The sequence below is a fragment of the Argentina silus genome (assembly GCF_951799395.1).
Source record: "Argentina silus genome assembly, chromosome: 17".
In the NCBI taxonomy this organism is placed as follows: Eukaryota; Metazoa; Chordata; class Actinopteri; order Argentiniformes; family Argentinidae; genus Argentina; species Argentina silus.
In genome coordinates this window covers 6,858,260-6,872,551 of record NC_139671.1, presented here as the reverse complement: position 1 = coordinate 6,872,551, position 14,292 = coordinate 6,858,260, and the positions used below count along the sequence as shown (strand labels likewise).

Genomic DNA, 14,292 nt, shown 5'->3' with positions numbered 1-14,292 from the left:
TTGATCATTCCGCAGTAGTGTCTGTGTGTGCCTGCGTGTGTGTTAAAATGGTTAGATTGTAACAACACAACTAGCCTACATAAAAAGGCGCATAATCTGCATGTTGGTATAATGTTTAATTAAATAGTTTGCTACTTGGACGTTTTCACATTGCACATATACATCAGAAAACATTTTTCATTATTGATTCCAAAATGATTGTGTTCAGTCGCCTGTGTGTAGTGTGTAGGGACACTTGTAGACTCCACTTTGCTGGGGAAAGCAAACAATATTAGACAAGAAAAACATAGTGTGTTTGCTCTCAGAATAGCTTTAATTCACTTTACAAATGGGTCTTCAACAAACAGTCCCCAGTTTACAGGTTCATTTGCATACAGACAATTATACAGTAGGCTAAATGTTCAACAAATGTCCTCAGAGGCTGCAAACTATGGGTTTCCAGGCAGCATACTGGAGCAATAATTTTGTATGACCAAGTATACTTACCAAAGCAAAACAGGCTTATGGCCAGAGAATTGCAATACACTAATTATGGCAGTTTTTCTTCACTTTTTGGCCACCAGGATAAAGTTAGAGGAACCTCCGGATGTCAATGGCATTTGTATGGAGAAACGTCATCGCTGAGTCATAGTTGTTGACACAGTCCCTTGCTCCAGACTAGGATGACAATGACACTATGGCATGACCTAAGGTGAGCATGGTGACTGGAATGAGTTGGGATAGTGAAATGTGTTGTTGCAGTGGCTACACACACACTGATTGGTGTGTGCTTTTGGAATGCGCTTCTGATATGGCAGGGGTGGGTATGGGCCAGGGTGCTATTCTAGGTCATGATTGCAGATACATGGAGACCAATGTGGAAGTAAGGAGATCCTTTCTAATGGCTGACTTTGAATTTTAGGCAATGTTGTGACAATGTTATGTTTTGGTTATGGCAATAGGTGGTGTTTTATGGCTGGATGAAGAAGGCATTGAACAAGTTATTGTCAAAGTGGCATGGAAAACAGACTTGTGTTGGCACTAAATGCAGTGTTGTTAACTGTATGTGTATCTGTAGACTGTATATCTAGGTGTTTGAGACAGCTCGTCAAAAAACAGGCAGTTGCTATGTACCAAAGGCAAACACTGCTCCCTAGTGGACATATTCTAACCAAACATTTGGACAATGGTGCAGTAAGAGTTTCGGCACTCATAAAATATAATCATCACATAAAAATCAATAAAGCACTTTTTTTTGAAGATCTACAGAGGCATCAATCATAACTTAATATAAAGTCAACGTAGTATCTATGTATACATAGCAAAACTAAAAGTAAAATCTCACAATCTGAATCTGAGTGTTGGCAATGCCTACAGATGCTGACGCTAGGTAAAATCTTATAGTTTATCCCCAGGCTAGGGGAAACTGTAATACTGATAGCTGCAAATTGCAACCTTTGATAGATCAAAAATAATACCATGATTGGTAACATGACTACCCTGTTGTCCCAAGCCCGCTGAACTGAGCTTACTGCACATATTATGTAAAGTTTGGCGACTGAATGGTGAGGTGACTCAGACCTCTACCTTGTTTCATGGTTGGGTCAGTCAGTGTCATATTCCCTCACCATCTCATCTATTCATCTATATAAGTATCTGGGGAGGAGGGAGGGGGGGGGGGCGGGGGGGGGTCAGGCCTTGCATCCTCACTCTTCAGTTATCCTATTACACTGTTACAGTTCATCATTTCCCCCCCCTTTCATTGAGATTCGAAGATATTCCTTTCAAACGGTTCAGTAACTACCCAAGGATGAAGTTTTAATCTCAGTATGATTACCCTCATCCCTTGAGGGGTGAGAGGAGGGAGAGAAGGAGGAAGTCATATGCATTCGGTTGTCAGGAGTCATACTTCACTTCTGGGCTGGAGTGTGTGTACTGTATACTGTATTAGGGTAGGAGGGGATGTGGATTGGATGTGGAGAGGAGGAGGAGGAGGAGGAGGAGAGGAGGGGTACATATATTCCTGGCCCTCGGTCAAAAAAATAAAAAAAAGAGCTCCTGAAGCTTGAGCACCCGTCGGCCAGGTAACCCAAAACCCCGAGTGGGGAGTCAGCGTGGGATATGGAGGAGAGGAACAATGTGGCTCTTTGTGTGAGCCGGGTAGAGAAAACAAACCGTTTCCCCTGGAAAGAGATCATGTTCAGGCTCCATCTGAGAAGACCACACAAGGCTGATCAGAGCCCCTGTCTACTGCACTGCACTGTGGGACAGGAGAGGAGCGCATCTGGGGCAGTCAGCTCTTTGGGACTAGTTCCACACGTGGAGTGAATCTGGCAGAGATCAAGACACTCATTGAACATACACACACACACACACACACACACACACACACACACACACACACACACACACACACACACACACACACACACACACACACACACACACACCACATTCCCACACACACACTAGACAACATGCACTTTGGTCCAAGACATGGCATGTGTGACTGATTGTGTTGTGCTGTGATTGTATTGGATGTCCACACTGGATGGTCTCCGATGATATGACCAATTAAATACTGCTTCCTTGATTGGCACTCTTGTTGTCAGAAGGAAGGCGGTGCTGAACTCTCTGGTGGCTGACTGGCTGAGTAATGGGTCGGTGGGCGTTGGTGCTGGTGTCCACAAGAGGGCGTGGCACTGGATCTGGCACCGTTATACAGTGTGAAACAGTGAGACTGTTCATCAGATGTTGAAAGAAGGGGAGAAACAGGGAGGAAGAGAGAGAGAGAGAGAGAGAGAGGGGGGGGGATAAATAAGAAATCATGTATTAGTATTACATTCCCATCCTATAGACTTTGCATCTCTACCATATCTGACCCTTCTTTCCACCCTTCCTTAATCCTCCTACTCAACATAAACACTCTTGAGAATGAGGCTTTTAGACATTTCAACACCCAGATAACTGTCGGACAGGGCACAATCAAACCAAGAACATCTGTGCTTCTCTCTCTCTCTCTCTCTCTCTCTCTCTCTCTCTCTCTTTCTCTCTCTCTCTCTCTCTCTCTCTCTCTCACACACACACACACACACACACACACACACACACACACTTACACACAGGCACACACACGCATGTAAGGGCCAAGCCGTGGTTCTGTATTCCCTCTGTCCCTCTGCGTTTTAGTTTCAAACGCTCAGCGAATACCCATGTGGAGGGATCGGGTTACACGTGGCTATAAAATATCCCAAATAAAGGCAGGGAAAACTGAGACGAAAGCGGGCTATTTCCTGAGGTGAAATCCTCCAGTTGGCCGCTGGTTCTGTCAGACCCAGAGACTTTTAGCAGCGAACACAATGGTACAGGACAGCCATATTCACCTCAGAGCAGAGAGGTGCTAAACTAAAGTCACTCAAGTATGAAAGACGGCTCCTATTACACAGAACAAGGCCATAAATCCGCCTGCACAACGCTGGCAACACACTGCGATTTCATATGTATTGGTTACTAGGGGGACGCATGAAACCACAACAAATGACAAAGGGTGAAGTGGGAGCTCGCTCAGTGTAAGAGGATCGTTTAATGCTTTGGCACGTAACGTTTGCAGTATAAGATAACAGGTTAATATGTTGCGCTCTGCCAACAGCCATCGTTCTCAAACACCATTATTGAGATGACCCCTGACCTTTAGAGGATATGGAAAGGAGGGGAGAAAAGGAGGGAAATATCAGCGACTGAAAAAAATCCAAACCTACTCTGTCAGTACCAGTACATTTACGCCGCCTAGGATATACAACTGAAACACAACCTCGTTATCGCAGACACCTTAGGTTGGCGAACGGACACTTTGAATGAACAAACGAGGCCAGGAAAACGAGGACCTGTCTGTGATTGGTCAAAATGTAAGGAGGGTTGTTATGTCTTGCAGCAACATCTGGTTGGCAGGAAGCAGCAGCAGCAGCATTGAGTGAAGGGAACCGGAGAGAGGCGAGCGCTAAACTCATACATGGGGAGTGAGACGGGGCTAGGCCAGTATAGCGTGTCATTATGACACACGTAACCGGATCGCTCCCGTTCTGCCGCTCTGTTTTCTAATGAAGCCCCAGAGCTCTATCACTGAGGGCTGGCTCTCATATTCGTAGCGCCGCAGAGTCTGTAGCCCGATTGCCTCCGTCTCCACGGCAACGCCAGAAAGAGGACTTTTCTGCTGCTGCTGCTGCTGCTGCTTCACCATTCACAGGAGGAGAAAATAATACATTTTACAATTTACACTTTTACACGTTACACGTTACACGTTTCACTCACGACTTTGGGCACCAACCTTGATCAATCGACCTCTCTCGAGAACACACAGACACACACACACACACACACACACACACTCGCGTGCCCTGACAAACCCCATGAAACAGGCCGCCATCCAAACAAAGCGTTGTCACTTTCAGGCTCGGGTGAGGTGATCTCTTTTCAAAGTCACTCTTACTGTCTCTGCCCTCCTCCTTCCTCTGCTGTAACTCTAGAGCTGTGAGGAGTGCAAGGTTACTTGGATTCTCTCTCTTTGGCGCCATTCTGTTTAGTGGCCGTGTGTGTGTGTGTGTGTGTGTGTGTGTGTGTGTGTGTGTGTGTGTGTGTGTGAGAGAGAGAGAGAGAGAGAGAGTGTTTGAGGGATAGAGAATGTGTTGATTGTAACCAATTATTGTTAGCATATCTAATCTCATGGAAATCCCTTCTACTATTCTTCATCTAAGTCTGAAGTCAATGGCAATATTTTCATCATTAAAAACTCTGTGTTTTCCATCATCACCTTCCCATCCTGGTCACCACCTCTTCCATAGACTTTTGCCATCCGGCAAAAGAGCAATCAAGACCAAAACCTCGTGCCACCTGAACAGTTTCTTCCCCATGGCAGTGGGGCTCACAAACAAGCTCCCTGCCTCTCACTGACTCTGGGACCTTCACCGCACCCCCCCCCCCACCCTGTCACACACACACACACACACACACACACACACACACACACACACACACACAATGCTCTGACAGTGTAATTTATAATTGTTTAAAATTATTCTAATTTATAGTGTACATGCCCCACACCCATTTCACAGCCTCTAGCCTCATTGCCACTTAGCCTCACACAGCCTACAAAATGTATTGTTTTGCTGTTCTTTTTTGTAAATTTGTAAATTTGTTATTGCTATTTTGTTAATATTTTTCTATTTTTTTTTATTACATTTCTGTCAATATTTGCTATTGTTCTCTATGTCCGAATGCACCAACCTCACCAAGTCAATTTCCTGTATGTGCAAATATACTTGACCAAATAAAAGAATTCTGATTCTGATTCTGATTCTGATAAAAACCTCTGTAACAAAGTGTCACTCACCTGCCACCTCCCTCTACTTGTTTTGATCTCGGATGCGTAGGCACCGTCTCTTTAGGGCAGGCTCCATGTCTCCGTCCTCGACATTGGCCATGCTAGGCGGACTCCGCAGGGCGCCCTTGTCCCTGAGTTTGGGCAGGAGCAGCGTGGTGGTGGTGGTGGTGGTGGTGGTGGTGGTGGTGCTGTTGGTGGTGGTGGTGGTGGTGGTGGCGTTGGTAGCGCTGCCTGTCCTGGGCGGGGTGGGCAGGGCATAGGCATGGTCCTCATCAGGGACATGGGGGTCCTCTCCCTCCCCTCCGGCCAAAGGCTCCTCTGATAGGCCGTCGGGACCGTCGCCCCGCCCCTGGTCTGTGGAGCAACTGTTCTCTTTGACAGCCTCCAGCTCGCCAAGGGCAGGGTCAGGGGGCGTGGCAGCTCTCTGTAGCTGGGAGGAGTCAGGGCTTGGAGGTTCAGGGGATGAGGTCGTTCGCTTAGGGCTGTCTGGGGATGTTGGGGTGGAGATGGCATCACAGGGAGGGGTGTGTCCCCTGGGTGTGTGTGAGGGTGGGGTGTGTGAGGGTGGCGTGTGAGTGCTCTCAGGGTAGACTGAGTGCTCTGAGGGAGACTGTGTCGGAGGGGTGTGTCTGATACTGTCATGGGGCCCTGTCCTGGTGCCCTGCCCTGCTCCTAGCTCCCCCGGCCCCGATAGATCCACCACTCCGTGGGGATTAGGCTCCAGCTTCACCTGGGTCCTCTGGAGCACTCTCTGGATGAGCTGTCTCTCCGGCTGCTGTTGCTGTCCCGGCTTAAAGTCTGATGCAACCTCATTTACTGGGGCTGAACAGGGAGATCCATTATAGATTATTCTTGGAGAGCACTCTCTGCTGGGGAGGGTTGATACAGGTGACAGGGGCTGCCGCTCTGACTTCACCCAATCTGTGTCCCTCCTGGAGGGTTCACATGGGGAGGGAAGTCTCGGGGTGAAGGGCCTGTCCACTCTGTTGGGCACCTGTCTGGATTCCATGCTCTCTCCTACAGGGCTCCCAGGAGAAGGCTGTCTGACCCCCCTGGACCTGCCCCTCTCTGCCCCCTCTGGTACAGGCTGGATCACCCCGCTGTGGACATGGGGCTGTGGGGAAGCCTTAGGGGGGATGAGGATGGGGATAGGGATGGGGATAGGGACAGGGATGGGGACGATGATGGGGTAAGGCACCAGCACAGTGGGCTGGGGGAAGAGGGGGCCGAAAGAGGGCATGCCAAAGTTCATCATAGAGGCCATGGGCATAGGGCCTCGGGGCATCATGTTGATGGGAGGGGAGTGCAGGCCGGGGAAGTAGGCTCCTGGGTAGGGGTGCATCAGTCCTGGGGGGTAATTGGAGGAAACAGGGGGGGGGTGGAGGTGGGGTGAGTGAGGGGGCCGGTGGATGGGGCTAGAAGTGGGGCCGGGATGCCTGGAGGGGTGAGTGAGGGGGCTTTTCAGGCCCTGTGCGTGAAGGGGGGGTCGGATGAAGGGCATGGGGATCTGGGGCATATGCTGGTGGTGCTCCATGGGGGGGCGAGGAGGGGGGGCAGGGTGATGTGTCGCTACCTCCACGGGTGGTGGTGGCGGGGGCTGGATGGGCCTCTCAAAATGCCTGAGCCCTGAGACAGGAACCTGGGATGAGGAGGAAGAGGCCTCTGAGGGGGACACAGAGGTGGACGCCCCTGCTCCATGGATCGGCGTGGGCCCTTTTGGGGATAGTGTTCTCTGACGCACGTCCCCCGCGCTGCTGTTCCAGGATTCAGGGGTGAGGAGTTTCTGGGCCCCTCCACTGCCCTCCGTCCTCCCCTCCTGGGTGGGTCGGCCTGGGCTGGGGCTGGAGCTGGTGAGGGTCGCCCTGGCCTCCCTGTAGAACACGTCCATCTTGTACTGGTTCAGACACTTGGTGCTGCAGAACTGGAGCCTCTCCTCGCCGGCGCCGAAGTCCAGGTACTCTTTGGTGTGGCGGACATGTTTGCACCAGTCGCACACCTGCGGTACAGGGGAGAGAGACTGTGGGGAGTTACTACAAATATATCAATAAGGAAAACCAAATCATTGTTAAGTAAATATATAGAGGGCAACTGTTCTACTCAGAAGCTTAATTTCTGCTATTATTGATAGAGGTGGCTGTGTTTTACTCACTGTGCACCTGAAAGAGGCTATCCAGTGTTAGTCTTTGAGCTAAGCTGTTATAGTGTGAAAGGCGGGATATACAGTATGTGTGTCATGTACATCATGCATTGGCGCATTATTGTGAGAGAGATGTAGTGGATTGCTGTCTGTCCTTACTCTGGGGTTGCTGTTCATCTTCAGCACCAGTCTGGGTGAGTCTTCAGTATGAGTGCGTTGAGGAGACCTTTTCCCGTGGAGATCTTCATCTCTGGCCTGGCGGAGTGGAGAGAGACACCTTATTATACAGTTAATACCAAACTACCTAGCGCTGTAGACAGAGCTAAAGCTTTCAATGACAAAGCCTAGATTCAGACTATAATCACAGTGGCTTTAATCATCAACTGTTGGAGCAGTTGCTTTAAATCATCATGGCCTCTGTGGTCAATTGAGGCAACGTTAGGCCTGACATAAGCAAGGTAAAAATAACTTTGTGTGCGCCTTGCCTTGACGTTGGATTTAAAAGTATAGTCGCAACATCGACCCGCAGTTTTTGAGGTCACTGAAACAAAGAGGAACGTTTGGTATTGTATCATAAGATAAAGGTTTGTTTGTAACCGAGCTCGATGATAACGTTGATGATGAAGGTTGATATTGTTAATGGTCCTGACCTGTATTCATATAGGAAATTCTTCCAGATTCATGTAAGCTGATCCTCTGTGGATCTGTAAGGGCCATCCCCCCCCCCCCTCCTTCTCTGTGACCCATTGAGTCGTGTTGAGTTACGAAACATGAGGCAGCTGCAGGTAAGGTATGCACTGAAAGTGGACACCTCGCCCCAGGCCCCCTGCCCTTCCTCTTAGACAAGCAGGGACAAGCCGATGGCAACTTTTTCATCCCCACCTCCGAAAAACTAGAGGATTTGTTGCAGGGAGGCAGACTCTTCCCCCCCCCCTCCCCTCCTTCTATCGTCTCTGTTGTCGTGTGAATAAACCTAGCGCAGCATAAACAACAGGCCCGGTGTAAAGCGATCTCCCTGCCTGTCACCCCGCGCCTCTAAGAGGGGTATCCATGTCGTAATGGAAGGTGAAAAATGGTGGTTAATGTGTATCAGAGAGTCGTCCTGTATAGGCCCTGCTTCCCTATCCTCCGGACCAAAGCTACTTGATGACTGGTCCTTCCTCCATTAACACGAAACTGATACTAAGTGTCCTCAGTGAACTTTGACCCTCCCCCCCTCCACCCACCCACCCACTCTCTCAACACTGGCCCTTCCATTATAGTACAGCATGTGTGCTTGGAAACTTTGTAAATCCTTGCTTTTGGAAATTAATACATACTTCATGACCTCACTAAGGGAACTGGGGTATTCCCTTTCTGAGGGTCTGTTTACCTGCCAGAAATCTCCTCTCACCTTCTAAGTGAGCGCTTGTGAGCATGCGTAGTGAGTACTGAGAACAAACTAATCCTCTGTGTGTCTGTCTGCCTTCCTGTGTGCCTTCCTGCCTTCCTGCCTTCCTGTCTGTCTGTCTGTCTGTCCGTCTGTCTTGTCTGTCTTGTCTGTCTGTCTGTCTGTCTGATTGTCTGTCTGATTGTCTGTCTTGTCTGTCTTGTCTGTCTTGTCTGGTCTCTCCATCTGAATTCCATCTGAACCGTCTCTCACCTTATTGCGTTTGAAGTAGGCCCGTCGGCAGGCTGCGAAGCACTTCTCACTGCAGAAGCTCTTCAACTCAGCACCCATACAGAGAGAGTAGCGCTTCACCCCCTCCTTCTGACACCACACACACACTATCTGAACGTTCTGCACATCCTCCACTGCAGAAAGAGACGGGAGAGGTAGGGATCAGAAAAGAATCAGTGTCAAAATGTGAAGCGCGTTGCGCTCGAGTGTGGGTGCGTGGCATAAAGACGTGAGGTAGATTGTGACGATGAGTGTGTGAGTGAAAGGTAGGTGTGAAGGGCAGGTGAGTGGAGAATATGTGGAGAAGAAAGGGTTTTCTTTCTCTTTCTCTTAGAAAAAAGGGCTCTTCAAAGGGTTCTCGCACAGGGAACAGTGTGTCTTACATCACCTTCATCTGCTGTATGATTTGCATACTGTATGCAAAGTAGATGTGTGTACATTATGAGTGTCGGTACACATGTGAGACACAAGAACATGCCAGTCCCACCTGCTGATGGCTTTATGAGAGGAACGATGACGGGCGCGCTCTGGTGCTCCTTGGGGCTGGTCAGGGAAGAGCTGGGGGAGGAAGAGGAGGAGGAGGAAGAGGGGACGCCGGATGATTCTCTCTCTCCACTCCTCATGGCGAGAGCTGAGGGACTGGCTTTGCTGTCCAGGCTCTGGGGTTTCGGCACAGAATTTTCTAGAGGACATAGAGAATGAGGAAATGAGGCACAAAAAAAAAAAAAAGTGGTAGGAGGACTGTACTGACAGTTGCTGAAACGTGAGGAGGGATATCTTTAGCAATATCTGACAGTGTCTAGATTGGGCAACCCGTACGGTCTGTTATTGAGTTACCTCTGTATTCTGTATGACCTCTGCTAGCTATGTTACCTGTCCTGCTGTACAGATACTTGCCCTCACCTTTTAGGACGGAGACGTGCTGGCGCCTCTCTCTGTTGGGGTAGTTACGCATCTCCGTGGCCTCGGAGTCTCTGAGCTCCACCTTGTCATAGCCGTACCAGCCTAGTAGCTCATTCATGGTGCTCTCTGCAAAAGTCTGTAGGGGAGAAATGGAAAGAAAGAAAGAATAAATCACGGATTATATATGTAACAGGGACAGGCCATCCGTACCACCCCTATGCACAATGTGAAATTGTGACCTAACATCTACGGTTTGTTAGTGGAACGTCTTATCCCCACTCTTAAATATAATCATCAGACCTTTCCTACTCGGAATCAATGTAGCGGATTCTTTTTAAGGCTCCAGCCCTTCCTGAGAAATGAATACGAGCACAGTGTAGTACAGTGTGACTCTTTTTTCCATGATGTATTCAAGTTGTTTACTCTATGCTAAATCTGAGATGGAAAAGTTGGAAAACTTAATACCAGTGTGAAATCTATGAATCATCCTTTGTTTATCTCTTTTAATTGGGAAAAAAAAATTTGATGGAGAAAAGAAAAACTGTTCTCAGCAGATGGGTTGTGAAGTCCTTTTTTTATTACGACCAGATGAAAAAAAAAAAAAAAAAAAAAAAAACAAAGGTCTCTCTCTTCATCCACCCACCTCTCTCTCTCTCTCTCTCTCTCTCTCTCTCTCTCGTCTCTCTCTCTGTGGCTTTGGGAGAGCGGGATTGGAGGAGAAATACGATCTGGAATGGGCAGAAATCAGAGCGGGACACCCTACACCGCTGCTAGGTCCCACGGTTCTCGGAAATGCCCCGCTTCTCTCCCCTCTTCTCCCGAGCGTCCAGCACTCTCTAGTCCTCTCTGTCCTCCCCTCCCCTCCCTTCCCCTCCCTCGCTCTGCCTCCCCCATCCCCCTCCCCTCCCCTCCCTCCCCTCCCCTGGCCCCCCTCCGCCCCGGCACCTTCCAGCCCTGATACCCGACACTGTTCTCCCTCTCAGGTTTCAGCCTTTTCCAGCACAGCCAGTCTGCTGTGGTGGTGTTGTAGTGCTGTAGTACCGACTGCACATTCTTTCCCCTGCTTTCCTCACTCCGACCTCTGCTCCGCACCAGGGCCTCAGAGAAATGGAGCTCTGTGTGTGTGTGTGTGTGTGTGTGGGTGTGGGTGTGTGTGTGAGAGTGTGTGAGTGTGTGTGTGTGCGCGCAGAGGTATCATATCCAGCTAAATATGCCTAACGATGATTAAAGTCAAGTATCTGGTGTCTCTGCTGTGCTACGGTCTGGCGTAGAGGGAGTGGGTCCGACTGTGGTGTTGAGACAGATCCATTACTGAGACAACACTGGGCCGCAGCGCCGCAGCACCAGAAATCACAGTGTTTGTCTGTCTGTCTCTCTGTCTGACTGACTGACTGTGTGTCTGTCTTTCTCTCTCCCTCTCTGTCATAACCTGACACTTACCCTGATCTTCAGGCACACAGCCTCAGTTCATTACTGCTGTAACCCAAGTGTTGTTTCGTAGAGCCACGTGCCTTCCAGATCATGTCTACAAATCACAAAGTAGTAGTGTGTGCTGCTGTACTGTGTGACTACATCGGCGATTACATCAGGGCAACCCTCCTATATTACATTCGATTCAGTGTAATTTTTGTCTCACTATTTTCTCATTTGGGGAAAGACGGGCGTTTTTTCTCCCTTCGCTTCCCACAATGTTGTTTTTGTTTCTTCTTGGCAGTTCAGACAAACATCTGCTTTGTGAGAGTGACAAGCCATATCCCAAACCACAGAGAGAGTCCCAGCCAAAGGCAACAAACCAGGGCCGACCCCAGATCCAGCCCAGGCAGACTTACATCAAGCACGGATAGCATTTCGCATGTTTTGATTAAAATTAGTTAAGTTGTAACTCTACACCCCCCCCCCCCCTATACAATCCAAACCACTTATACAAACCCACACTGTCTTTATATTGTGAGGGGGGGGGGCTCTGGATACCCCTTCATTCCCTTACCTTTTATTCAGACTCAAATAGCTGTCAAAACCAATGCAAGTGTCAGCAACCTAACCACATAGGCTACTTGCACTATAACTTGTGCTGTGGCCCCGTCAGATAGCATCATATTGTATGTCGTTATTTATGAGAAACACGAAATTAAACGGCAGACATAGTTTCCATTAGAGGGACAGATTCTCTGGTGAGGCCTTAAGGACACGCGCACCGAGGTTAGCTGAGATAGAGAAAGGGACCCATTCTACCCCTAGATCAACTGACCAGTGTAGGCTACTCAGTACGTTGTCTTGAAATACGTTCTATTCGTATACTTAACCATGGAAACCTGAAGCCTACAACAAGTGCGCATAGCCGAAGCGGGGAAGAAGTGATGTGATCTAGTCGTGTGGTGACGCACATCTGGAACACCGCTGGACAACTGCGCGGCCAAAGCTGGACTGACATGGCGGAGAGGGCTATCGTTCAGTGGACGCGACAAAATATTTCCACTAACAATGAAATATGACCATTTGAAATCACTTACACTCTTAAATGTATTTTGTCCCGGAACAGTTTGTTTGTTATGTTATGGCCAAAAGGAGAGGTATGTTACAAAGTATTGAATCCATTTTTATGTCGCCAAAAGCAGTAGGCCAATATAAAGGACTCATTCATTGCCTTATACACCAGGAAGAGGTGCGTTAATCGCCCTCAATGAAACAAATCCAAGTTTGTGTCTCGTCTCTCCAACTGTGATTTGTGCGCGCAGAGCTCTTTCTCTTACTCGCTGTCATAGTTGCTGACTCCCCTTTGTGCTCCTCTCAAATTAAACACTACACCAAAGAAGCACAACCAAATGATCTCTCACCTTCATCTCTTGGTTGATCTCCCTTTTGACGGGGTGCGCGGGTTTCCTGCTGCGTTTATTTTCCGGAGGTCTCCCTTTCTCCATCTCTGGCATAGTTCTGACTGGCTCCGTCTCACTGTTTGGCGGGCGAGTGAGCGCGTCACTCGGGGCTAGTCGTGGAGCAGAGAGCGAAAGCTGTCACTCTCGGTGACAGCGGCTGTCATTCCCAGACGTCTGCGTCCGTCATCTGGGGCTCCTTCCATTAACTCCACTGAACATGCGTGCGCTGTGGGCTGGTGCCGTTGCCGAACAATCCCTCTCTGAGTCCACAGAGCAGGGAGGGGCCTCAAATGTAACCCAACACCTGGCGCCCACCCCTCCCAAATCTCAACAGATACATTTCATGAGGAATGCGAGGACTGTGTTTTATCCGAGGGGACACAGTACCAACACTGTTATATTCTAGTCTTTAAATAAATAGATGAAAAGCCTTGTGAGTAATGGATACCATGGTAGAATGTTTGGGGTTTCTCAAATGACATCTGTTTGATCAAAGAGAGACAGAGGACAAATAGCAGCCTTGGCTTGACCATAAGTGTGACCGACTGAGGATGGCAGCATCCAAACACACACACACACACACACACACACACACACACACACACACACACACACACACACACACACACACACACACACAAATACAAATACAAATACAATTCATCGAGAACAGTCTTCACACCTGCAGTCCTCCAGTCCCCCTCAGAGCAAGCCTTGTTTGCCTGAGGAAAATAACTACAAGCCTGAGGGCAGGATTTGTCTTGGCAGACATGGAGGACGATGTGTGCTCCTGTGTTTGTGCATATGTCTGAGGGAGAGAGTGGACATACAGCATTTGCTTCAGAACTCTGTGTTGCTTTGACTTTGAACCTACTGATACTATAGTGGAACTGGACATACAAACCTGTTTTGATGCTGACGTAAAGGGCATGTCATAAGAACATGATATGTCTCCAAACACTGTCTCTGATCACCGATCACTCTCTCCTTTGCATCCCTCTCTCTTTCCCCTTTTCTCTCTCTCTCTCTGATCTCTGTCTGTCTGTCTGTCTGTCTGTCTGTCTGTCTGTCTGTCTGTCTGTCTGTCTGTCTGTCTGTCTGTCTGTCTCTCGCTGTCTGACTATGGAGAACCCTCAGTCCATCTCCAAACCTTAGACAGACAGAGAGATGCACAGACAGGAAGGACATAGGAGCGTTTCACAAGCCTTCTTTTCCCTCTGCCTGTTCTGTTTTGAGGAATCCAGGGACTACGCTCGTGTAAACAGAAACCTGATCTGGTGCGCTGGGCTTGGGTTTCGCCCCCTCGTAGACCCACTGGTGATACATGATCCGGCCTGGCTTTGGGAACAGGGCTTATCTG

The 14,292-nt window shown here is 48.9% G+C and overlaps 1 protein-coding gene across 1 annotated transcript; it reads right to left on the bottom strand.

The window, feature by feature from the left end:
• Positions 1-299: 299 nt before the first annotated feature.
• On the bottom strand, positions 300-13,120 carry LOC310818304 (sine oculis-binding protein homolog). Its single transcript, XM_083689187.1, has 7 exons — positions 12,894-13,120; positions 10,060-10,195; positions 9,644-9,838; positions 9,139-9,290; positions 7,656-7,751; positions 5,369-7,376; positions 300-2,719 (listed from the first exon to the last, which is right to left on the bottom strand). The coding sequence occupies exons 1-6, from the start codon at positions 12,984-12,986 to the stop codon at positions 5,382-5,384; spliced, it is 2,667 nt and encodes an 888-aa protein (XP_083545313.1). The 5' UTR covers positions 12,987-13,120; the 3' UTR covers positions 300-2,719; positions 5,369-5,381.
• Positions 13,121-14,292: the final 1,172 nt, after the last annotated feature.